Genomic DNA, 25,732 nt, shown 5'->3' on the forward strand with positions numbered 1-25,732 from the left:
CGAGTCCCTGGAGGTGTCACAGCCGCGCCCTGTCCCTGTCCCCGTCCCTGTCCCCGTCCCTGTCCCCGCTCCCCTGGGACGGGCACAGGGCCCCGGGATCTCACGGAAGCTGGGCTCGCTCATCGCGGCTTCTTCGAGCAGCCAGGACCGCTCCGGGCGCTGCCCCAGGGAGAGGTTCCCTGGCAGGGCCCAGGATCCGGCACTGGGGGAGCAGGAATCCCCAAATCCATCCGATCCCACCGTGAGGGATGTGTCGGAGCTGTGCCAAGCCCCCGCTTCCCTCCCGGTGGCCCAGGGCAGGAGCTGAGTGTGTCCAAGGAGAACGAAGGACTGAAGAGGGAAGAGAGAGGGAGAGGGGAGGCCTCGATCCCATCCAGGTAGAGGCAGCAGCTCCTCCGGCCCTGGGGAGCATCCGACATCCCATCACCTCCGGCCCGGCGCTGACCAGCCCCACAGCCTCCCCTAAAGGGCCAAATGCCGCCGGTAACGCCAATAGCCTCCAGCAACCAGCAACTCCCCAAAAGCAGAAGGGGAAAAGCTCATTTAGGGGGGATGAGCACCCCAGAGCAGCCCCCACATCCCCAGGGTCGCTGGGACACCGGCACAGCCTCACTCACCGCTCAGCACCCCGGGCACCGGGCACGGAGGGAGCTCCCGGCGGAGCAGAGCCTTCCCCGGATCCATGGCAGGGGGAATTTGGATAAAGTGCCCTTGGATCCGTGCAAATTCGCCAGAGGCGTTGGAGGAGAGTCTCAGGTCCCCTCAGAGACGCCGAAGTTGTATCTCTGCTCCAGAGGGGCAGCGCTGCTGCTGGGAGAGCCGGGAGAACGGCCCTGGTGCAGAAATGGGGGAGCCAGCCCCGGGCACCCCCAAACCAGAGCCCCGGGAGGAGGGGGATGAGCTCCGGGCGGTTCAATGCAGCAGCCAGGCCCTGGGGCTTCTTCCCCTCTTCAAGAGAGGAGGATGATGAGGAGGAGCAGCCTTCCTCCCCACCACCCTCTCCCGCTGCTCCCGGGCTGGGAGGAAAAGCATCCTCGGGCTCCTTCCCGGAGAGCATCCCCCAAAAAGCAGCGCCCCAATCCCCCGAAGTCCAAGGCCGGGCTCGGGGCACTGAGCAGGCGGGGCAGGGAGGTTCCCGTGGATCCCTCGGTTCCGTGGATCCCAGAGGGAGCAGCAGCTTTGGAAGTGCCACGAGCACCCCCGGCCCCTTCTCCTCCGACCTCCGGAGGGGGAAGAGCGGGCGCTGCCTGCGGAGCCCGGGCTGCGTCTGCCGCCCCCCGCCCCACCGGGCTGGGGATGCCCGAGGGGAGGGGAGCGGAGGGGAAGGACGGGGGGAACAAGATCCCGCTGCCCCCGAGCAGCAGCAGCAAGGGGGGTTCCTCCCTCTCCGCCCCTCGGGGTGGTTTTTAAGGCGTGTTTCGCTACGACCTTCAAACGGCAGCTGCCCGCAGCCCCCTCCCCGCGGCCGCCACCCTGCCCGGCACCACCCGGGGGGTGGCAGGGGAGGGGACAGCCCCGGGGACAGCGCCTGCTGGGCTCGGGGGGTTCTGCGGGCACCGAGGGGCGGCCGTGGGGCAGGGTGCGGGGAGCGGAGCCCCTCGGGAGCTGGGGGACTGCACCGGCTGGGTCCCGGTTCCCGGGGGTGCCGCCCCCCACACGCTGCCGCTGCCAGAGCCCGCACGGTGTCGGTGCCCCTTGGTACCGCTGCGGGCCCCACGCCCCCCGCCCGCTGCCGATCCCCGCACGGTACCGAGGCCGGTTCCGGACCGGTGCCGCTGCCTGAGGCCGGCTCGTGCACGGTACCGGTGCCACCGCACACACCCCCGTTCCACCGCACACACCCCCGTTCCCCGCGGTACCGATCTACGCGCGATGCCGGGGCCGGTCCCACCCCCCTGCCCACGGCAGCTCATCCGGGGGGCCGGTGCCGCCCGCTGCCGGTTCCCGTTGCCCCTCCCGGTTCCGGACCCTGGTGCCGGTCCCCGCTGACCCCTCCCGGTACCGGTCCCCGCTGACCCCTCCCGGTGCCGGTGCCGGTCCCCGCTGACCCCCGCCCTGCACGGGTCCCCGCCGCCCCCTCCCGGTGCCGATCCCTCCCCTCACCCCCCGTTCGGTGCCGGTCCCCGCGGCCCCCCAGGCGGTGCCGGTGTCCCCCGGCCGTGCCCCCGCCGGTGCCCCCGCACTCACCAGCGCGGCCCGGGCGCTGAGCAGCAGCAGCAGCAGCAGCGGGAGGCTCCGCAGCCCCCGGGGCGCCGGCGGCGGCACCTCCCCGGGCATCTTCCTGCCGCAAGGACGCTGCCGGCGGCGGCGGGAGGCGGCGGCGGGGGCGGGGAAGGGCCTTTGTTGCCGCCGCCCGCGGGAGGCGGGCGGTGGGTGCGGGCGCTGGGTGCGGGGCCGCCGCCGCCGCCGCGCCGCCCTCCCGGCCCCGCCGCGCCCCCCCCGCGCCGCCGCCGCCCCGCCCCGGCCCCGCACGGCCCCGCACGGCTCGGCCCGGGGACAGCGGGAGGGGACGGGGGAGGAGCCTGGGGGGGACCGAGGGGGGCTGGGGGGGATTGAAGGGTCCTGGGTGGGAGCCTGGGGGGACTTGGGACAGATGGGGGGAGGAGGGGACCCGGACACATGGGAGGGGTCTGGGGCAGACTGGGGGACACTGGGGTAGATGGGGGGACCTTGGGGGACAGATGGAGGTGGGGGTCGGGGAAAACTGGGTGGGCCCTGGGGTGGATGGGGAGGAGCGTGGGGGACATGTAGGGGCAGGCTGGGGAACCAGGGATAGATGGGGGTGATGTGGGGTGGATGAAGGAGACCATGGGAACATCTGGGAGGGGTCTGGGGCAGACTGGAGGACTTTGGGACAGCGCAAGAGGGTACACTGGGGAGATTGGGGTAGATTATGTGGGGCGTGGGTTATAGGGGGGGACCCTGATGGGAAGGGGGTACCTGGAGCAGACAGGAGGGTGAGCAGGGACAGATGGGGAGGGATGTGGGGCAGATGGAAGGGGCTGGGGCAGATGGGGTGCACTGGGATGGGTGAAGGAGTGCACTGGGGCAAACTGGGGGCAGCCCGGGGTGTGTGTGTGAGGGGGATCAGGGGCAGATCGGGGAGATCCAGCGGGAGGTGGGAAGGTCTGGGGGCAGCTGGGGGTACTCAGGATTAGATGGGGGGAGCCCAAGGTGATGTTTGGGACATCTGGGGGGTACCCAGGGATGGATGGGAGGGAGAAACCTTCGGACATTCCGGGAGTCACTCCAGGGCCAACAGCTGAACCAGCCTCAGTTTCCCCGCTCAGAACCCGGGATGGCGCTGGGATCAGAGGGCGGGACAGGGACGGTGACATCCCCACACCTGCCGGACCATGACGGTGACACTCCCACACCTGCCGGGTGTCTCGGGAGTGGCTCCGTTCTGAACTCGGGGGTTTGGTCACCCCTGAGGGTGGTGAAACTGCGGGTGAGGTGGGATGGGATGGGATGGGAATGATCCACTTCCACACGTGGAATTCCTCCTTTCCTGTCAGAGGCCTAAGAATATACTCAGACTCTCCTAAACCTCCTCATTTACCCCCAAAATACAGCCCGGAGGGGCTCAGGGTGGTAGGGAGATTACTGGGGCAAAGGAGGGAAAATCAACAAAATTCAGCCAATAATGGAGCTGAACCCTCTGGGGCTGGCAGAGCCGGGACTCGGCTCCCCACAAATCCCCCAGAGGATCCTCCCACTGCCCCCGGACTGGGAACTCAGGGAACACCCGGGGGGGAGTGAGAAACATCGGGGGGCTCTGGGGGCCCCCACCTGAGTGACTCCGTTGGGTTTTAATTGTCCTGTAATTAGCAAAATCCAAATTAATTTTTTTTAAAGTGCATTTATAGAAGGAGTGAGAAGTGGGAAGAGGAGGGGGCAAAACCCAGGGAAAGTTGGGGAGGGGTCCCCGGGGCTGAGGGTGAAAAGGGGACCTGGGGACATCCCAAGGACACTGGGGGGTCCCAGAGTGGGGGGATACCCGGGACAGTGGGGTGGCCCCGGAGCAGGGGGGTCCCAGAGAGGGGGTCCGGGGGTGTCCCTGGGGCCATGGGAGGACAGGGAACAGGAGGTGGCTTTGGGGTGGGGGAGTCCCGGGGACACCGGGGGGGCTCAGGGATGGTGGGGACACCGAGCCGGGGGTGTCACAAGGCAGGGGGGTCCCGGGGACACAGGTGGGTCTCATGCAGGGGGGATTATGGAGCAGGGGGCCACCGATGCTGGGGGGTTCCAGGGACGGGGTCCTGGTGCCGGGGTGTCCCCAGGCAGGGAGGTGTTCCCGGGCAGAGTCGCTGTCCCCACACGGGCTCTGCTATCACCACACGGGCTCCGCTGTCCCCACAGAGGGTGCCGGGGCCGGGGTGTCCCCAGGCAGGGCCTCTGTCCCCACACAGGGTCCTCAGGCAGGGAGATGTCCCCATACACAGGGTCCCGGTGCCAGGTGTCCCCACACGGGCTCCGCTGTCCCCACACAGGGTCCCGGTGCCGGGTGTCCCCACACGGGCTCCGCTGTCCCCACATGGGCTCAGGCCCCGCCCGGCCCGGGCCCGTTGCTGGGCCTGCACCGCCCCGCCGTGGCCGCCGCCACCCCTGCAGGGACTGGGCCAGGCCCGCAGGGTCCCCGCGGGTCCCCAGCGAGCTGTGGCACCCCAGGGGTGGCCCCTGAAGGGTGGCGGGACTTTGTGGGACCCCACAGGAGGAGCTGGGGGCGGGCGGGGGGCGCCGCCAGCGGGGCCTTCTCCCCCCGCGGCCGCGGTGACAGCGGCAGCTCAGTCCCCTCGTGTCCCCTCGTGTCTGGGCAGTGCGATGGGACAGGGGGTAGCACAGGGGATCCCGGCTGAGGGGACAGGTCCCGGTTGGGGTGACAGGTCCCGGTAGGGGTGACAGGTCTGGCTGAGGGGACAGATCCAGCTGAGGGGACGGGTCCCTTCACATCCCTTGTCCAGCCGCAATCACCAGCCGTGCTCTGGAGGGACGAGGCAAGGCCAGCACGGAGTCCCTGTGCCCTTCCCGGGCCTTGTCCCCTCTGTCCCCGGGCAGGGCCAGCACAGAGCCCCCGTGTCCTTCCCGGCCGTGTCCCCTGTGTGCCCCGGCAGGGCCAGCAGCTCCGATCCCATTCCCGAACTCCTCGGGGTGGGAATGGTGCCAGGGCTGGCCCCGGACCCGCAGGAGTCTGGGGAACAAACACAGAGCCTGGGCACGCTCCCCTTCCTCTGCAGACGGAATGGAACTCTCAGTGCTGAATTAAACATAAAAAATAGATTTATCTCCCTGCTTTTCACTGTGTTTGTCCCCAGTCTTGCGGCTGACTGAGCTCCACAGGCACCACCAGATGAATGAGGTGGTGAAGAGCTCTAAAAAAGAGCTCTAAAACCCCAAAGTTCGAGTGCCTGTGGCCCTGGTGGCCAGGCTGGGGCACGGGGTGGCCTCAAACGCTGGGCAGAAACTGAGTGAAAACCCCAATCTGCTGAATTTAACACCAAGGGGGTGGGAAAAAGTCAGTTCCATCATAGGGTCCTCTATCAGTCCTGGTGTGGGAACAGGCAATCCCAGTGGGGGGATCCCAGATCAATCCCAGTGTGGGAACAGATTGATCCCAGTGTGGGAAAAGATCAATTCCAGTACAGGATCCCATATCAATCCCAGAACAGGAACAGATCAATCCCAGTATGTGATCCCAGGTCATCTCCAGAGTGGAGTCCCAGATCAATCTCAGTGTGGGGTCTCAGGAGTGCTGGCCCTGCTGAGAGGTGGGAATGGGACATGGGAAGAGTCTGGGCTTCAAACCCAGCCTTTCCACGTGCTAAGCCAAAATAAGTAATTTCCTGTAAAATGGGCGTTTTCTTGCCCTCCATCACTTGGCCACATGTGACCCTGCCTCCAAGTACCCAGATTCATCAGCATTCCCCAAATGTCCCTCTGGAAAAGGGATTTTAAATGCAGCAAAGGGCAGCAAAGGGATAGGGAAGGTCCTGGATGCTGCAAATGGGGGAAGCTGGTGGGAAGGAGAGGCTGATTTGGGGTTCTGTTCACACAGGGAAAGAAATGGGGAGCTGGATCTTCCTAAATAAGGAATTGGGGGAATAAGGGAGACAAGGACATCATGGGGGCAGCAGGGGTGAGTGTGGGTAGTGCCATCAGCTCCGTGGAGCAGCCTGGAGAAGCACCAGGGAAAGAATTCCTGCCCAAGATCCCATCCAGCCCTGCCATTCCTCTGGCACTGGCAGCCATTCCCTGGCTCCTGTCCCTCCATCCTTGTCCCCAGTCCCTCTGCAGCTCTCCTGGAGCCCCTTCAGGCCCTGCAAGGGCTCTGAGCTCTCCCTGGAGCCTTCTCCTCTCCAGGGCAGCACCCCCAGCTCTCCCAGCCTGGCTCCAGCCCTGCAGCAGCTCCGTGGGTCCCTCTGGGCTCGCTCCAGGTCCTTGATTTTGGGGGTCCCAGGGCTGGGGCAGCTCTGCAGGTGGGGTCTCAGAAGAATCCCCCACCCCTGCGCCCATGGAGCCTGTTCAGGATGGGCTCCCAGTCCTGCACTTTAAAATCATCTCTGGGTGTTTCCTCCCCAAAAACACCAGCTCAGCTCCCTCCTTCAGCACATCAGACTTGCAAAGACAGAAATAAAGCCATGAAAAATGTCCCTTTCCCCTGCTCTCCATCCCAGCCCTCCTGAACAGCTCCAAGCCTTCCCTGTGTCCTGCTCCACACTGAAGCTCCAAACTCAAATTCAACATTCCACGAACAGCACAGCTCCAAGCTTTCACTGTGTCCTGCCATTGTGTTGGAGCTCCAATTCCATGAACAGCACAGCTCCAATCCTTCCTCGTGTCCTGGTCCCACAGGGAAGCTCCAAACTCAAATTCAACATCCCATAACAATCACAGCTCCAAGCCTTCACTGTGTGCTGCTCCTACCCTTGGAGTGAAGCTCTGAACTCCAACATTCCATGAAAAACACAGCCCCAACTCTTCCCTGTGCCCCTGGTTTGAGGCTCCAGTTTCATGAACAGCACGGCTCCAACCCTTCCCTGTGTCCTGCTCCCACACAGAAGCTCCAAATTCCAATTTAACATTCCATGAACAGCACTCCTCCATGCCTGCCCTGTGTCTCCTGGTCCTGCAGCAAACCTCCCAACTCCAAAGTAACACTCCATGAAAAGCACAGCTCCAGCTCCTGCCCGTAGACTGAAGCTCCAAACTCCAACAAAACTGAACAAAATTCCATGAAAAACAGAGCCCCAGCTCTTCCCTGTGTCTTGTCCCTGGACTGAGGCTCCAATTCCATGAACAGGTCCCAGCTCTTCCCTGTGTCCTGCTCCTGCCTTTGGAATGAAGCTCCAAACTCCAATTCAACATTCCATGAAAAGCAGAGCCCCAGATCTTCCTTGCGTCCTGCTCCCACACTGAAGCTCCAAATTCCAGTTCAACATTGCATGAACAGCATAGCCCCAGCTCTTCCCTGTGTCCTGGCCCTGGATTTAGGCTCCAATTCCATGAAAAGCACAGCCCCAGCTCTTCCCTGTGTCCTGCCCCTGGATTTAGGCTCCAATTCCATGAAAAGCACAGCCCCAGCTCTCCCGTGTCCTGCTCCTGCTCCAAATTCCAATTTAACACTCCACGACAAGCAGAGCTCCAGCTCTTCCCTGTGTCCTGCTCCCACATGAAACTCCAAATTCCAGTTCAACACTGCATGAACAGCACAGCCCAAGCTCTCCCCCATGTCCTGCTCCTGCCCTTAGAGTGAAGACCCAAACAATGAAACTTCAACACTCCGTGACAAACAGAGCCTCAGCTCTTCCCCTTGCCCCCTGGATTGATGCTCCAAACTTCCAACAAACAATTCCATGAAACCCCGAGCCAGATTCCAAAGTTCTGTATTTTTCAAAATAAAGATCACACGTTGTTTAGAGACAATCTACACAAGAGTTACAAAAAATAGTCGCCCAGGCAGAAGCATACACAGGTTTGTTAATTATACACATATGGTTACAAGTGTGCTTGCAAAAAAGTTCATTGGAAATATACACAAGGCTCTGTAAATGTACACCGTGTAGTGTTACAATTCTATATTCAAACGAGGAAAATTGACAGTATGTTACATTCACTTACAAGTAGACAAAATGCAAAATACAGTTCATCTTCTGTACAAAAAAGGGGGAGGTGATTCACACTTTACAAGGTGAAAAGGGGCTCTGATTGTAAGGAAAACTAGGAGGGGGCTGTACTTTTGCACTTTTTGTTTCTTACTGTCACAAAAGAAGCAAAACATTACTTTGTAAGATTCAAAAAAACACTATTTGGAACTGAATCAGGTCTGTAGAACATTTAGAAAGGATCTCTACCGTCCAACTAGGTGACAAATAAAACCAAGCAGTTTATTTTTCTTCCTTTTTTCTTTTTAAACATTAACTAGGCTGTATAAAGAGAACATTTCCTTCAAAAGAAAAAATTTACTTCTGGTTGAAATTACAATTTACAATATACAACACTATATGCTACGACCATAAAAGGTGTGAATATACACTGAAATGCACAGGTTTTGCTAAATTCTTTTTTTTTTCCTGTTTTCTTACCAAAAAACGGGTTTTATGTCGATTCAAACTTCTCCACATTTACATTACAGAGGTTTACAAATGTACAATTGTACAGTCAGAAGTATGTTCCACTACTAGGGTACATTATAGATACAGATCAGACATCAAAACAAGAAAATACTACAAATTTTTATATATGTAAAGTCTACACCAAGTATACACTATATATTTATAGAAGCAAGACCAAAGCCGAGTTGGATTTTTTTGTTTTTCCTCATGCTAAATAATCAAATTGTGTCTCTCCAGGTGAACAGAGGAGTGGGCATAAAAAACCCCAAAAATCCTCCACTTTTAGATCATCTCTGGGTGTTTTCTCAAAACGCCAGCTAAGCTCCCTCCTTCAGCATGTCAGTCACAAATAAAATAGAAATAAAGCCATTAAAAAGTCCCAAAACCGGAATTTTGGTGTCTTTGTTTAAAACCAAACTTTAGCAAGTTGAATTTTTCTCTTTTTAGTATTTCTACCAGTGGTGTCACTGAATTAAAATTCCAACTTCTTGCTGATTTTTGGGCTAAAAGGAGGAAAAAAAACCCCAAAAAAAGGTATTTGCAAAAAAGGATGAATTAAAAACAGGGGTTTTTTCCTGTTTTGTTTGTTTTCTTCGAACCAACCACCCTGAAAGTCTCCACATTTGGAATATAGATACAACAGTGAACAAAAATGTGGCCTTCCATGTACATCTGAGACCTATGTACAAGAATTCTATACACCAGTAAAACAGCAGGGCAATTAGTTAATTAAAAAAAATAATTAGTACATGTTATGCATAATAAAATTAAAGAAATTTACAAAGGCTTCTCTTTTTTTTTTTTGTGGTTTTTTTTTTTCTGCTTTTCTTTGCTTGTTGTTTTTTTTTGTGGGTTTTGTTGGTTTGTGTTTTTTTAGCAACCGTGGCGGGTGGTGTGGGTGGGTTCTGGGCTGGATTCCTGGTGGATTCCTGGGATCCTGGAGTGCCTCTGGAGCAGCCCCTGCTCAGATGATGCCGTTGGGGGGGCCGCAGATGGGCCCCAAATCCACCCCATTTTTCATGTAGTATTTCTCCAGCTTGGCCAGGATGTGCTTGCCGTAGGTGTACTTGCGCAGCGTGGCGATGTGGGGCCGGATCTGGGAAAAACAGCACAAAAATGGGATTTAAGGAAAGAGAAATGAAGCCATTAAAAAGGCCCCTTGCCCTGCTCTCCATCCCAGCACGGCTCCAGCCCTTCCCAGAGTTCTGCTCCCACATGGAAGCTCTAAATTCCAATTCAACATTCCATGAACAGCACATGGAATGTGCTTCTGTGTCCTGCTCCTGGATTGAGGCTCCAATTCCATGAAAAGCAGAGCCCCAGCTCTTCCCTGTGTCCTGCTCCCACACAGAAACTCCCAATTCCAATTTAACATTCCACGAACAGCACAGCCACAGCTCTTCCGTGTTCTGCCCCTGGATTGCAGCTCCAAATCCATGAAATGCAGAGCCCCAGCTTTTCCCCGTGTCCTGGACCCACACGAAAACTCCAAATTCCAATTTAATATTCCATGACCAGCACTCCTCCAAGCCTTCCCTGTGTCCTGCTCCACAGTGAAGCTCCAAACTCCAACATAACATTCCATGAAAAGCAGAGCCCCAGCTCTTCTCCATCTCCTGCCCCTGGACTGCAGCTCCAATTCTATGGACAGCACAGCTCCAGCTCTTCCCTGTGTCCTGCTCCCACATGGAAACTCCAAATTCCAATTCAACAATGCAGAGCTCTCCTCCAAGCCTTCCCTGTCTCCTGGTCCCACACTGAAGTACCAAACTCCAACATAACATTCCATGAAAAGCACAGCCCCTGCTCTTCCCCATGTCCTGCTCCAAAATGGAAGCTCCAAATTCCAATTCAATGTTCCATGAACAGCACAGCTCCAACCCTTCCCTGTGTCCTGCTCCAAATTCCAATTTAACATCCCATGAACAGATGTCCTCCAACCCGTCCCTGTGTCCTGGTCCCACAGTGAAGCTCCCAACTCCAATTCAGCGTTCCATGAACAGCACAGCCCCAGCTCTTCCCCGTGTCCTGCCCCCCTCAGGGTTTAGGAACCTGAGTGGGGTCACACCCATCCCCTGGCTCAAACCAACTGCCCCAGACCCCAGAGGTCTTGGCTGGCACTGATGCCTCAGGTTTAGATTTTGTATTTTTCAGATTCTGCTTTGGTGTGTGGGTCTGGGCTTCACATTATGGGATGATGAGCAGGGAGACAAAACAATTCCTGCTCCAGCTGGGCACCAAGGACAAATGATCCAAATCTCAGCCCCAAGAGCACAAACACTGTGGGCTGGAGAGAGAAAAACAAGCAGGGTGGGACTGCAGGGGCTAAAGCTGGGATGGGACAATGAACTGCAAGGTGCAAATGGAGCAGAACTGATCACAGTGACAGACCCCATGCCCGGCCGTGCATTTGGGACCATTTTGGTTCATCTTGGGTGCAGCCCTGGCTGGGCTCTTGTGCTGCCCATTATCCTTTTAATTTATCCTTTCAATAAATCCCTGCTTTATTCTTTAGCTCAGTCTGGTCTCTGTCCTAGGGCAGCCTGCACAAGGCATCAGCATCACACACTTCTGGAATCCAGGCTGTGTTCCCCAATTCCCAGTGGGATTCTGCACAAGGCAGACACTGGGGCTTTGAGTTAAATGGATTCCCGCTGCCTGGGAAGGGTCAGATGGGATACTGGGAAGAATTCCTGGCTGTGAGGGTGGGCAGGGGCTGGGCTGGAATTGCCAGAGCAGCTGTGGCTGCCCCTGGAGCCCTGGCAGTGCCAAGGCCAGGCTGGAGCACCTGGCACAGAGGGAGGTGTCCCTGCCATGGCTGGGGTGGCACTGGCTGGGATTTAAGGGCTCTCCAACCCAAAGCATTCCAGGATTCCATGATTTCACCGTTTTCTCCTCTCCAAGTGGATGTGCAGCATTCCCTGCTCCAAGGCTGGCCACATCCCACCACTGCCCCTAACCAGGGACCCCATCTCCAGCTCTCCTGGCTCAGCACCTCACAGTCCCTCACATTCCTGTTCCACTCCAGGGACCCCATTCCCAAAGCACAAATCCAGCCTGGCTCCCCACTCCCAGCAGGAATGACTCCTGTGCCCAGCAGGAGCAGAGAAGCTCCAATTCCAACCATTCCTTCTCTGTCCAGCTTCATCCCTTTCATTTTCTCCCTTTACTGACACAACTGTTAAAATCACTTTTTAATTTCATTCTTAAAATAAAAACTTAAACAAAATCCCATTTTTAGCCCCATCCCAAGCTGCTGTTTTCCACAACCAGCAGCCATTCCCACAGCCCCTGGCTCCATTTTTCCAGGCTTTCCTGCAGCCTGGGATCACAGCTGAAATCACATTCACTCAGGCCCACTTAGCTGTCAACCCTGAGCTATTTTTGACAGCCCCACTGATAATCTAATTTGCATTTTATCCAAAGGCTTTGCTCCATGGGAAAAAGAAAGTAAGAAATGCTAGGAACAATATTTTGTATTTTTTTTTTAATACACAACTCTCTGTTATGGATTAACAATTCCAGGGCCCTTCTGCTGCCACAGATAAATTGGGTGTATCCCTTGCCAGATATCTTTATTTAATTATCTTTAGCATTTCTTGTGCACTAAAACAGATTTGGGGTTAAAAGAATGACTCTGAGTGGCTCCTAAACCTAAGAATTACCATCCCTGAGGATTATTCCAGCTGTTTGTGTTGATTCTGTGCATGTGGAGGTCAAAGCAGCTCCCTCACACAAATTCCCATTGCTTACAGAAAAATCAGTCTGGTTTAGTCAAGGATGCTTAAATATAGTTTTTTAAAAAAGATTCATTAGCATTTGAATACCTGACATTATTCAAAATAAATAAATCTCAGCTTTTCCATGCCTGGGTCAGTCAGGATTTCATTTCTCTGGCTGTACCTGAGCTTTTTCATCAAGTAACCCCAAGAAATGTCACTGAAGGAAATTAAAATCCCCTCAGCCCCACCCCCATCTAAAGCCTGTTACTCTCCATGCACTGCCATTCTGCAGCCCTGCAGATGTGACCTTTAAAAGCAGCAAAATGAAGATATTCCCTGTTCCAGGGCTCCCTGCCCCTGGAGCAGCGGGCACAGGGGATGGCAGCGAGGCACATTTCATTCCAAATGGCTTCATTTGGATACAGCTGAGCTCCTGGGCTGGCTCTGCATGCACACACTGCAGGGCAATGCAAACCATGGGGGTCTGGGATATCAGGGGGATTCTCCTCCATGGAAAGGGTGGTCAGGCATTGGAACTGCCCAAGGAGGTCTGGAGTGCCCATCCCTGGAGGTGTCCAAGGAATTCCTGGAGGTGGCACCCAGGGCTCTGCTGGGGACAAGGTGGGGACAGGGCACAGGCTGCATTCAGTGGCCTTGGGGGGCTTTCCCAGCCTCAGGGATCCCGGGATTCTGGAAAGTGTCACACCAAAATCCATTTAAAAGTGAGAAACAGGATTTGATGAATGGTTGTGGGCTCTGAGGCGGCACCAGCACGTTGGCACCAGGCAAGGCCAGTGGCCTTGGAGGGACATGGAGAGACATGTGAGGCTGGCAGCCACAGGCACAGGGACAGATCCAGCAGGGACACAGTCACAGTCACAGGGACACAGCCACAGCAGAGGGACACATCCAGCAGGGACACGGCCAGAGGGACACAGCCAACAGGGATGGAGCAAGAGGGACAGAGCCAAGGGGACAGAGCCCAAGGGACACAGCCCACAGGGACAGAGAGGGACACTGTCAAAGGGACACAGACCAAGGGACACAAGCAGCACGGACAGAGACACAGGGACAGAGGAGCACAGGCAGGAGGACACAGAGAGGGACACAAGCAGCAGGGGCAGAGGAGCACAGGGACAGAGAGGGACAGCTTGCAGGGACACAGGTGGGGGACACAGGCAGGGGGACACACTGGGGACACAGACAGAGGGACACAGAGGGACAGAGATGGGGGACACAGGGAGGGGAACAGAGGGACAGAGATGGGGGGCAAAGGCAGAGGGACACAGCCCCAGGGACACAGAGGGACACAGGCAGAGGGACACAGAGGACAGGAATGGGGGACACAGGCAGGGACACAGCCCCAGGCCCGGGTGGCTCCCGGTGTCACTCCAATGTCCCCAGCCCCGGAGCTCAGGCCCAGCCGGGCTGGCAGGAGCGCGGCGCCTGCTCGGTGCAGAACTGGGTCACTGGGACACGGGCACTGCTGCCAGCTCAGCTCCAGCCCAGGGCAGCTCTGCACTCCTCCAGAAAGCTGGAGAGGGATTTGTGACACAGGAATGGAGTGACAGCACACCGGGAATGGCTGCACTCTGACACAGGGCAGGGACAGATGGGACACTGGGATGGAATTGTTCCTGGGACCCCAACATCAGCAGCACCAGGAGCTGCTGGACAGAGTCCAGGAGTTCCTGGAGGGCCAGAGCCCCTCTGGAGCCAGGCTGGGAGAGCTGGGGGTGCTCCCCTGGAGAGGAGAAGGCTCCAGGCAGAGCTCAGAGCCCTTGCAGGGCCTGAAGGGGCTCCAGGAGAGCTGCAGAGGGACTGGGGACAAGGATGGAGGGACAGGAGCCAGGGAATGGCTCCCAGTGCCAGAGGAATGGCAGGGCTGGATGGGATCTTGGCAATTGGGAATTGTTCCCTGGCAGGATGGGCAGGGGCTGGGCTGGAATTGCCAGAGCAGCTGTGGCTGCCCCTGGAGCCCTGGCAGTGCCCAAGGCCAGGCTGGAGCACCTGGCACAGTGGGAGGTGTCCCTGGGGTGGAGCAGGATGCGTTTTGAGGTCCTTTCCCACCCAAACCCTTCTGTAATTTCCACCTCCCAGCCACTGAAACACTCCAACCCCTCTGCCATCACTTCCCTCATGCCCAGCAGTGCCAGGCTGTCCCTCCCAGCCCCGGTGCCCACCTTGTGCATGACAATCTTCCTCTGGGCCGGCTCTGCCACGTCGATCATCTTCTGCACCACGTAGTTGGCGTACTGATCCTTCATCATGGTGTATAAGGCACTGTGGGGGCCGTCGTTCATGGTGCACACCTCGTCGATGAGCATGGCGCGCTCCGTGCGCGACGCGTGCGTCACACACTTCTCCACCACATTGCTGCGGGGACACGGCCGCGTCAGCGGGAACCGGAATGGGGATGGGGATAGGAACTGGGAACAGGGAATGGGAATGGGGATGGGAACTGGGAACAGGGAATGGGAATGGGGATGGAGATGGGAATGGGGAATGGGGAATGGGGATGGGAATGGGAACGGGGATGGGGATGGGAACTGGGAACTGGGAACAGGGAATAGGCATGGGAATGGGGATGGGATGGGGATGGGAATGGGAACTGGGAACAGGGAATGGGAATGGGGATGGGAATGGGAATGGGGATGGGAATGGGAATGGGGATGGGTATGGGGAATGGGAATGGGAACGGGGATGGGAATGGGAGTGGGGATGGGATGGGGATGGGGATGGGGATGGGAACTGGGAACAGGGAATGGGAATGGGGATGGAGATGGGAATGGGGAATGGGAATGGGATGGGAAATGAGGATGGGGAATGGGAATGGGGATGTGGAATTCGGAATGGGGATGGGAATGTGGAATGGGGATGGGAATGTGGAATGGGGATGGGAATGGGAACTGGGAATGGGGATAGGGAATGGGGATGGGGAATGTGGAATGGGGATGGGAATGGGAACAGGAATGGGAAAAGGGAGTGGGAACTGTGAATGGGAGTGGGGATGGGAACGGGGATGTGGAATGGGGATGGGAGTGAGGAATGGGGATGGGAATGAGGATGGGAATGGAGACGGGAACAGGAATTGGGAACTGGGAATGGGAACTAGGAATGTAAACAGGGAATAGGAATGGGAATGGGAACTAGGAAATGGAAATGGGAACTAGGAATGGGAACTGGGAAATAGGAATGGAAACTGGGAATGGGAACGGGAATGGGAACTGGGAATAGAGCAGGGAACTGGGAACGGAGCAGGGAACTGGAAATGGGAACTGGAACTGGGAATGGAGCAGGGATGGGAATGGGAATGGGGAATGGGAATGGGGAATGAGGAAAGGGGATGGGGATGGGGATGGGAATGGGGATGCAAGTGGGGATGGGGAATGTGGAATGGGGATGATAATGGGGAACGGGAATGGGGAATGGGGATGGGATGGGGAATGGGAACAGGGATGGGAGTGGGGATGGGGAATGGGGATGGGGAATGGGAACAGGGATGGGGATGGGGAATGGGAGCGGGAACTGGGAATGGGAGTGGGGAATGGGGAAGCCATGGGAATGGGAACTGGGAATGGGGATGGGAATGGGAGCAAGTAACTGGGAATGGGAACTGGAAATGGAGCAGGGAACTCGACAGGGAAGTGGGAATGGAGCAGGGAACTGGGAATGGGAAAAGGGAACTGGGAATGGAGCAGGGAACTGAGCACAGGATGTCTCCTCGAACCTTTTCACCCAGCCCTAGAAAGATCTCGTGCTGCTACAAGGGCAGGGGGTTTGTGCTGGCAGAGCTCAGCAATGTCAAACAAGATTTGAGACCTTTAGTGGGAATCTGGGATATGGACCAGCTCGTATTTCACCCCAATTTGTGCCTTGGGATCTGAGTGGGAATTTGGGAACTGAACCAGTTCAGACCAGTGTCCAGTGACGCTCTGTGAGGTCAATGTCCACTCTCACAACAGAGAAGCCAAGCTGTTGTTTTGATTTTCTCCCCACTGGAACGTGGTGGGAATGGACATCCAAGGTTAGAACAACACAGAAATGCTGGTTCAGGAATGAAAACTCTCAGCCAAGCAGAGGATTTCCAGAATTCCTGAATATATTAATGAGCAGCCTGAGCTCTCTGGAGAGCCAGAAGTAGGGTACATGAAAGGGGACCACGAGCTGTGCTGGGCTCATCCCACCCCCATGCCTGACTCACAGCATCACCCAAAGGGTTTGCTCAGCTCAGGGGACCCTCCACTAATTAATGGAGCTGGAAAGAAGTTTGGGAAAAAAGAACCAGGCAAAGCAGGGAGGAAGAACCTGAAATAACAACGCGAAGACCACGCTCTCCTAATTCTCATTAATGTTCCACTTCCCTCGTGTCCATGGGTACTCTCATCAGAGGAAGGGGAGTTTTGAGCCTTTGAAGAGCTCAGCACTCACGTTCTGAGGGCTGGAAGCTCATCCAGCAGGGATTCACACACGTGGGAAGCAGTGCTTTGTCCTGACATCACAAATACCTGGATCCTGCCTCACCCACGTGTGGCTCTGCTGCATCTGGGAATGCTGCAGCTCCCCTTGGGGGGTCCCTCCCTGAGTGTGACCCAAAGGGACACAGCAAAGAGCTGGGAATGACTCTGTGCGTGGAAATTCCTCTGGGAAAAGTGGGATGGATGGATGGATGGATGGATGGATGGATGGATGGATGGATGGATGGATGGATGGAGGGATGGATGGATGGAGGGATGGATGGATGGATGGATGGATGGATGGATGGATGGATGGATGATGGATGGATGGATGATGGATGGATGGATGGATGGATGGATGGATGGAGGGATGGATGGAGGGATGGATGATGGATGGATGATGGATGGATGATGGATGGATGGATGGATGGATGGATGGATGATGGATGGATGGATGATGGATGGATGGATGGATGGATGGATGATGGATGGATGGATGATGGATGGATGGATGGATGGATGGATGGATGGATGATGGATGGATGGATGGATGGATGGATGGATGGATGGATGGAGGGATGGATGGATGGATGGATGATGGATGATGGATGGATGATGGATGGATGGATGGAGGGATAGATGGATGATGGATGGATGGATGGATGATGGATGATGGATGGATGATGGATGGATGGATGGATGGATGGATGGATGGATGGAGGGATGGATGGATGGATGGATGGATGAGCGATGGATGGATGGATGATGGATGGATGGATGGATGGATGGATGGATGGATGGATGGAGGGATGGATGGATGGATGGATGATGGATGGATGATGGATGGATGGATGGAGGGATAGATGGATGATGGATGGATGGATGGATGATGGATGATGGATGGATGATGGATGGATGGATGGATGGATGGAGGGATGGATGGATGGATGGATGGATGGATGGATGAGCGATGGATGGATGGATGATGGATGGATGGATGATGGATGGATGGATGGATGGAGGGATGGATGGAGGGATGGATGATGGATGGATGATGGATGGATGATGGATGGATGGATGGATGGATGGATGATGGATGGATGGATGATGGATGGATGATGGATGGATGGATGGATGGATGGATGATGGATGGATGGATGATGGATGGATGGATGGATGGATGGATGATGGATGGATGGATGGATGGAGGGATGGATGGATGGATGATGGATGGATGATGGATGATGGATGGATGATGGATGGATGGATGGATGGATGGATGGATGGATGGAGGGATGGATGGATGGATGGATGATGGATGATGGATGGATGGATGGATGGAGGATGGATGGATGGATGGATGGAGGGATGGATGGATGGATGATGGATGGATGATGGATGGATGGATGATGGATGGATGGATGGATGGATGGATGAATGGATGGAGGATGGATGGATGGATGGATGGATGGATGGATGGAGGGATGGAGGGATGGATGATGGATGGATGATGGATGGATGATGGATGGAGGGATGGAGGGATGGATGGATGGATGGATGGATGGATGGATGGATGGATGGATTGTTGCTGCACTGATTTCCCAAATCTCTCCGTGGATGAACACAGCATCCCAGGGCAGTGAATGTTCTGACTATCCAAGGGGTAGTGACAACTTAAACCCCATGAAAATAAATCAGAGAACCTAAATCATACAAGAACTCCTGGTTAAATCCAGGAGCTTGGTTTAGAGCTACCCTTCCACATCTCCATCTTCCTCCATGACACACCTCACTTTATAACTGTTATAAATAACATTGTTTATGAAGCAGAAGTCCCTTTCACCTCCCCTACACCCACCCCTAAGCCTTCTGCAGCTCCTCCATGTGCCCATACTCCCAGAGGGAGAATTTCAGGAAGGAATCACTACCTGGCAAATTTATGTTGACTCAACACAAGCACGTTGCCTCTGATTTCTGCTACGATCTTGCTCTTGTCCTCGGGCCGGCCGTGCTCCAGGACGTGCTGGATAACGTAATTCCCATACTGATCCTGGGGGGAAGACAGCAGAGATGGACACAAAAGTGGGTAAGGGACTAGAAGCGTTCCCAGCAAACTGATTCCCAAAGTGTATTCAGAGTTATAAGCTCAACTGAAGATTAATTCTAATGTTTACTGTACAAATCAGATCAATACTTTCTATTTCTGCAAGAATGTGCATTCCAGGGTGGTACCAGGTGGTAAAATGATGCATTTTTGTAGAAATTTTCTTACTTATAGAACTCAAAATTCTATCCTTGTACAGGGAATGTCCATATTCTGCTTATTCCCAGGTTTTTTCCCCCTCTCTCCAAGTTCAAACCTACCAAATCCAGGAGGGGTGTGCCATGGGTCTGGCTAGGGGACACTGTTGTGAATTCAGGAATTTTCAGACCACAGGACATTTATTTTCCAGTTCAGGGCACCACAGGCTTGGCCTGATGTCCATGCCCAGCCTCTTCCCTCTTCCCAATGCTGAGCACACAGGACTGGGCACTGAACCAGCTCATATTTCATCACTTTGTGCCTTGGGATCTGAGTGGCAATTTGGGAAATGAACCAGGACTGAGTTTGCCATTTTTTAGCTCGTATTTCACCAGTTTGTGCCTTGGGATCTAAGTAACAATTTGGGAACTGGACCAGGACTGGCTTTGCTGCTTTCTCCACAGGCCCAAAGAGCAGAATCCGTGTAAAACCCTGGCACACCAGGCTCTCCCAGGGACTGCAGGGAGGAGGGAAGGCAGCCAGAAGGGGCTGAGCACAGAACCAACTCTTTTTAAGAATCCCAGTGACTTTGAATTCTTAAAGCCAGGAGGGATGCCAGGAGCTGATTCACTCCTTTTCCTTGCAGTGATCAGCTCCTGGCATCCCTCCTGCACTGGGGCTGCTGGAACAGCTCCTGGCTCTTCCCTGCACTGGAGAGAAGCCCCAGTGTGACCATGTTCACAGGGGTTCTTGGATGAGGGAAGAGATGAGGATCCGACTCCATGCTTCAGAAGGCTGATTTATTATTTTATTATATATATTACATTAAAACTACACTAAAAGAATAGAAGAAAAGGTTTCATCAGAAGGCTGGCTAAGAATAGAAAGGAAAAGAATGATAACAAAGCTTGTGTCTGGGACAGAGAGTCCAAGCCAGCTGACTGTGATTGGCCATTAATTACAAACATCCAACATGGGCCAATCACAGAATCACAGATGCACCTGTTGCATTCCACAGCAGCAGATAATCATTGTTTACATTTTGTTCCTGAGGCCTCTCAGCTTCTCAGGAGGAAAAATCTTATGGAAAAGATTTTTCATGCAAAGATGTCTGTGACACACCAGGATGTGGGGCCTCCTCAGGCAGGGAGGTGCCAACACCCCTGGCACCCCTGGACCTGTGCCCATGGCCAAAGCAGGCGGTTCTGATGAAACTCCTGCCTGCTGTGCTCATTCCCATCCCTTCTCCAGGTGGGAATCTCCCTGCAGGAGCTGTCCCAGCACTCAGCCGTGCCCTGGGCACCCACTGACCTGCACCAGCTGCTCCGTGTGCTGGTGGAGCTCCTCCAGGATGGGCAGGGTCTGCTCGGGCAGGCAGTGCTCCAGGATCCGCTGGATCACCCGGCAGCCGTAGGGGTGCGTGGACAGAGCAAACACCTGGGGACAAAGGACAGCCAGCAACATCCCATCAGGCCTTGGGAATCCCAGGAACCTGCCAGGGTTCCTGCAGGGAATGCCAGCACCAGCTGGGAAACACCCACTGGGATCACAGGCACATCCCATCCCCACCTGGGGAAATCTCAGCTTCCCCATCTATAAAAAACAAATAGTAAAACCTCTTGATTCATAAAAAAAACCCACCCCTGGAACAACCAAGCATTGCTGGAAGCTTGGTGATTCTTTCCAAATTATTCCAGCACATTGTTTGCCAGCACAAATTTTAAGCTATTCAAGAAATGCTATGAGCCAGAAAAGTTAAAAATGCCCAGCAAAGGATTTTCCTCAACTGTTTGGATTTGTTTAAAAGCCTTAACAGTGCTTAGGAGAAGTGACAACAAAGAATCTTTCTCATTTCTAATGGATTAGCAGATCTGTGGGTGAGAACATGACACATTCTCTTATTGCTGCTCCGTTTTCTGTCTGAAGCACAAAGTCCCGTTTGGTTGCTTTGATTTAACAACAGCAGCAAATCCAAGCACTGAAGTTTAAATCAACACTCACACATTTTTAATAACTGGTGAGCAAACCCTGCAGGGAAACAGGGCTTGGAGTGCAATTAACTGCAGGAAAATCATCTGGAGGTGCTAAGTTTAATCTGCTGTGTGAAGGTTCAGATAAAACTGTGACAAATGGTCAAGGAAATGTCAGCGCCATCAGCTGAGTGCCTAGAGATGTTTCTGCCTTCCCAAACTCCCAGTGGAAAATCCAAGCCTAAACTCTAATCAGGAGCAAGTTTCCAGGCAGAATCCTGCTTGTTCTGACCAACCAACCAAATCTCAACTTTCCCCAGACTCCCAGCTCCTGGTTCCTGCTGTATCAGCCCCTGGCTGCACTCACATCCCTGGGTAAAGTTCTCAAAACTTCAAAGTGCCCCTGCAAAGCCAATTAATTTGAGGTTGGGAACACCCCAAAAGCAGCACTTTTGTAGTGGGACATGAGGCAGGCAGAGTAAAGCCAGCCACAACTGATACCCAATGATCAGTTCAGGAGAGGACACCAATAAAAAAGCAAAGAACTAAGAGAGTCAAGGAAAACTGTCCATTTCTAGATGAAACTCCTGCATTTTCCCTGCTCTGAGGCCCCTGGGAATCAGCATTCAGCATTCCTCTAAGCCACCTGCACAGACAGGGATCCCAATGAGCTCTGCTCTCCTGTGCATCCCCCATTTTCCTCTCTGCTTCTTTTAAAGAGAAATGAATCTGAAATGCACAAAATTCACCAATTCTTTGGGTTATCAGGGTCACCTGTCACTAAAAGGGGATCACCTCTGGGCTCAGACCTTGCTGGGATTTTACAAAAGTGAGGTAATAATTATGGAATTAATGAAGTTTAGACATGGCTAAGGTACCTCAGCAGCACAAACTCTGCTCACCACCTTCACTGGAAGATGGATTGGGGAGAGCCTTGTCACTCAAAACTACTCAATATTCCAGGAGAACAGACTCGTGCAAGGAGGTTTTACTCTGACAGCTCTGCCCAGAAATGGTAACACAGATGTGACCAAGGAGTTTCTGGACCCTCACGTGGCTGAACCAACCCTGCAAGCACCAGCTGCTAAAACTGAGAATCCCCAGGAGCTGAAGTCCCAGCCACTCTGAGGCTGCTCCAAGCTGGCAGCAGGAGCTGGGCAGGGCCTCACCTGTCCCTTGAAGGCATCAATGATGAACTGCAGGGACTGGGGCTGCACACACTCGATGCACTTCTGCACCACGTGGTTCCCGTTCTGGTCCTTGACGCACTTGAGCACGTGCCCGTCCAGCTCCCGAACCATCTCGTTCTACAGAGGGCACAGCACAAACAGAAAGCACCACCAGCATCCCCAGCTCAGGGGGCACAGCACAAACAGAAAGCACCACCAGCATCCCCAGCTCAGAGGGCACAGCACAAACAGAGAGCACCACCAGCATCCCCAGCTCAGAGGGCACAGCACAAACAGAGAGCACCACCAGCATCCCCAGCTCAGAGGGCACAGCACAAACAGAGAGCACCACCAGCATCCCCAGCTCAGAGGGCACAGCACAAACAGAGAGCACCACCAGCATCCCCAGCTCAGGGGGCACAGCACAAACAGAGAGCACCACCAGCATCCCCAGCTCAGGGGGCACAGCTGGCACTGCTGGCTGGGCAGGAATGGCACAGGAGTGAGGTGGTCCCGTGGCCAGGAGGTGAGGCTTGGCTGGACACAAACCAGCAGGGCAAATCCTGCTCTGACACCCTGACAGCCTGGAATGCTGGGAGGGGCCCTGGAACAGGAGCCTGGAGCTCCATTCCAACCCAAACCACCCTGGGACTCTAGGAAGATGAAGCTCTCCTTCCTGATGAGCATCCTCTTCCAAACATCCAAATTAAAGAAATCCTGACTGAGCCACTGCTTTCCTCTGCATCCCCCATTTTCCTCTCTGCTCCCCTCAAGGAGAAGCAAATCTAAAATGCACAAAGTTCATGAACTCTTTGGGTTATAAGGGTTACCTGCCACTAAAACAGGGTCAGCTCTGAGCTCAGAACTTGCTGGGATTTTACACAGGTGCTAATTAAGGAATTAATGAAGTTTAGACAAGACTGATGTACCCCACCTGCAGGGCGGAAGCTTCACTCAGAAATTACATTTTGGGGCATTTTAATGCTTTGACAAGACCTGGGTGAACTCAGTTTTGTAACTGAACCAAACCCAGGAATTTGGGGAGCACTGAGTACTGAAAAATGCCCCTCTGGAGGAGACAGTAAATCCCTGGAGCAGCAGTGCTGGAGCCTGGGCACAGCCCTGCTGACACACTTGGCTCAGGCTCAGCCTAAAGGGAAGAACCACTCCTAAAGCCTCTTTCATATTTTTAATTTCATAACCTACACTGGGATTCCTGTTACAACCATTCCCAACCCTTTCTGCCCAGCGTATTTTTCATCTCAATTCATTGTTCCTAAAGCCCTTGAGGAAGTGCTTTATTAATGAGCTCTGAGTGGGGCTATCAGCCACATCTCTCCAAAGCCAGCACGAGGAGCTCCTCATCCATCTCCCTGCAGGAGCGCAGGATGCTGACCCACATAGCAGTAACTCAGTGAATATTAAAGGCAAAACTCCTCCTTCAAGGGATTTAAAAATCTCTTTTAATTCACCCTCATTTTCAGTTTTCCCTACACACATGATCTGCTTCCAGGGAATTAACAGAGAAGCAGCCCCATGGCCAGGGAAGGGGAACAAGGAGGTGACAATGACAACCGAGGACAGTGGCACGGACTCGTCACACACAAACACGCCAGGAACCAAACCAAGGGAACAGCAGGCACAAGAGGGACAGCTCAGGAACACCAAACATCAAGAAGAAAGTTAAAATTGAAACTTACAATTACCTGCTGGTCTGGGGGGATGAACTCCAGGGCCTTCTGGATGACCCTGCAGCCGTACATCTGCAGGGCCAGGGACAGCACGTGCCCACGGATGCGCTCTGCCAGCGCCAGCTTCTGCTCCAGGCTGCCAAACTGGGACAGGAGAAACAGTCACTGCCAGGACAAACCCCTGCCCTGGCACTGGCACTGCCCTCCCACCCTGGAGGGGCAGGAGCTGCCCACTGAGACGGTCAAAGATCAGCCCCATGGGAAAGGGGTGAACTGGCACAGCCAGACGGGTTCTGTGCCTGCCTGCACACCCCAAAGGGGCTGGGGCCACCAGGGTGACCAACCAACCCTGGGCAGGTCACAGCCCCAGGGCTGCTGAGCTCCAGAAGTGCTGGGACAATGGCTCAGGCGTGCCCAGGGTGGGAATGCTGGGGTGTGTGGGCAGGGCCAGGAGCTGGATTTGAGCCTTGTGGGTCCTTTCCAGCTCAAGAGGTTCTGTGATTCTGATTCTCAATTACTGGGCAGAAGCACCAGAACACCTGGAGACGGACCAGACCAGTGTCCAGAGAGAGGGGTGGAGGGACACAACACCTTTCCAGCAGCTGCTGTTACTGCAGAAGTTTCTCCCTTGGTGCCAAGTCCAGCTCAGAGCAGCACCCTGGACAAGCTGTGCTGGATCTGCACTCACAGAATGCCAGGGGGGGTTGGGCTGGAAGGGACCTTAAGGCTCAGCCCATTCCAACCCCCATCCACCTTCCACTGGAAATTTACATCTCCTGAACGCTGCTCTTTACTGTGACACATTGTGCTTCTCCAAGTGTCACTTTTCAGATTAATCTGAGTCCCACCCCTCAGTCAGCCCCGCAGTGAAGATCCAACAGCTTGTGGGGAGGAGATGGTGCCGGTGCTGAAGGGGTTTGGGCTCAAGGCAGGGTTTGCCAGGCTCATCCAACACCTCAGCACAGCAGGAGGAGCTGCAGGGGAGGGCACACTCACCTCGAAGAACTTCTGAATGACGTAGTTCCCAAACACATCCACCATGAGCTGATAGGCTGCCTGCAGGATCTCGTTGAACACCAGCTGACGCTCTGCTGGGGTGGCACGCTCCAGTTTCAGCTGAATAAATCTGAAAAGGAGGTCTTGGAGTGATGCCACGGGCACATCTGCTCATTCAACCCCTTCCCAAAGCCTCACCCGTGTGTTCCAGAAACGACCATGAAAAATCCCATTACACCATGAAGATTAAGCACTTTCATTAACCTAAGCTTCCTATCACAAGTTAAATATTCAAATTTAAGACATTTTACTCATCCACAACTTGCAAAGCTCTTGCAAACACAGATATTTGATCCAGCCATCTGAAAGCTTGGGGTGGTCACAGCCATGAGGTCCATGGCCACATGCTGGAATCTTCATTCCAAGCAAAGCAGAGCTCCATGGAGTAATGGAGGATGGCCTCGTGTCCAGCTGGGTTTTAAAATGGATTTAGCTGGGCCAGCAGGGTGAGTGAGCAAACCACAAAGCAGGGAAGCTCCTTTTCACAGAATCACTGGGTTGGAAGAGACCTTCAGGATCATTGAGTCCAACCCAGCCCCAACCCCTCAACTCAACCCTGGCACCCAGTGCCACATCCAGGCTTTGTTACACCCCCAGGGATGGTGACTCCACCACCTCCCTGGGCAGAACATTCCAGAACTTTGTCACCCTTTCTTTGAAAAACTTTTTCCTAATACCCAGCCTGTATTTCCCTTGGTGCAGCTCCAGTCTGTGTGCTCTGGTTCTGTCAGTGCCTGCAGACAGAGCCCAGCCCCAGCTGGGCACAGGCACCTTTCAGGAGCTGTGAGAGTGATGAGGGCACCCCTGATTCTC

The 25,732-nt window shown here is 54.6% G+C and overlaps 2 protein-coding genes across 9 annotated transcripts in view; both read right to left on the reverse strand.

The window, feature by feature from the left end:
- Positions 1-2,448, reverse strand: part of SDC3 (syndecan 3) — a 47,108-nt gene extending 44,660 nt beyond the window's left edge. For both annotated transcript variants that reach the window (XR_012583344.1, XM_074555719.1), the window contains exon 1: positions 2,188-2,448. Coding sequence is in view for 1 of the 2 variants with exons in the window: in XM_074555719.1 (XP_074411820.1) it covers positions 2,188-2,277 (90 nt within the window). In the remaining variant the exon portion in view is untranslated. The remainder of the gene's footprint in view (positions 1-2,187) is intronic.
- A 5,419-nt stretch (positions 2,449-7,867) lies between these two features.
- PUM1 (pumilio RNA binding family member 1) overlaps positions 7,868-25,732 on the reverse strand; it is a 101,643-nt gene continuing 83,778 nt past the window's right edge. For 4 of the 7 annotated variants that reach the window (XM_074555882.1, XM_074555885.1, XM_074555881.1 and 1 more), the window contains exons 16-22: positions 24,860-24,989; positions 23,873-24,007; positions 22,173-22,310; positions 20,345-20,470; positions 18,720-18,841; positions 14,518-14,710; positions 7,868-9,708 (exon numbers count right to left, since the gene is read on the reverse strand). In XM_074555882.1, coding sequence (XP_074411983.1) covers positions 9,577-9,708; positions 14,518-14,710; positions 18,720-18,841; positions 20,345-20,470; positions 22,173-22,310; positions 23,873-24,007; positions 24,860-24,989 — 976 coding nt within the window. In that variant the 3' untranslated portion in view covers positions 7,868-9,576. The remainder of the gene's footprint in view (positions 9,709-14,517; positions 14,711-18,719; positions 18,842-20,344; positions 20,471-22,172; positions 22,311-23,872; positions 24,008-24,859; positions 24,990-25,732) is intronic. The other 3 variants (XM_074555888.1, XM_074555886.1, XM_074555887.1) reach the window with 1 other exon arrangement.

Source organism: Zonotrichia albicollis, chromosome 20 (genome assembly GCF_047830755.1).
Source record: "Zonotrichia albicollis isolate bZonAlb1 chromosome 20, bZonAlb1.hap1, whole genome shotgun sequence".
Classification (NCBI taxonomy): domain Eukaryota; kingdom Metazoa; phylum Chordata; class Aves; order Passeriformes; family Passerellidae; genus Zonotrichia; species Zonotrichia albicollis.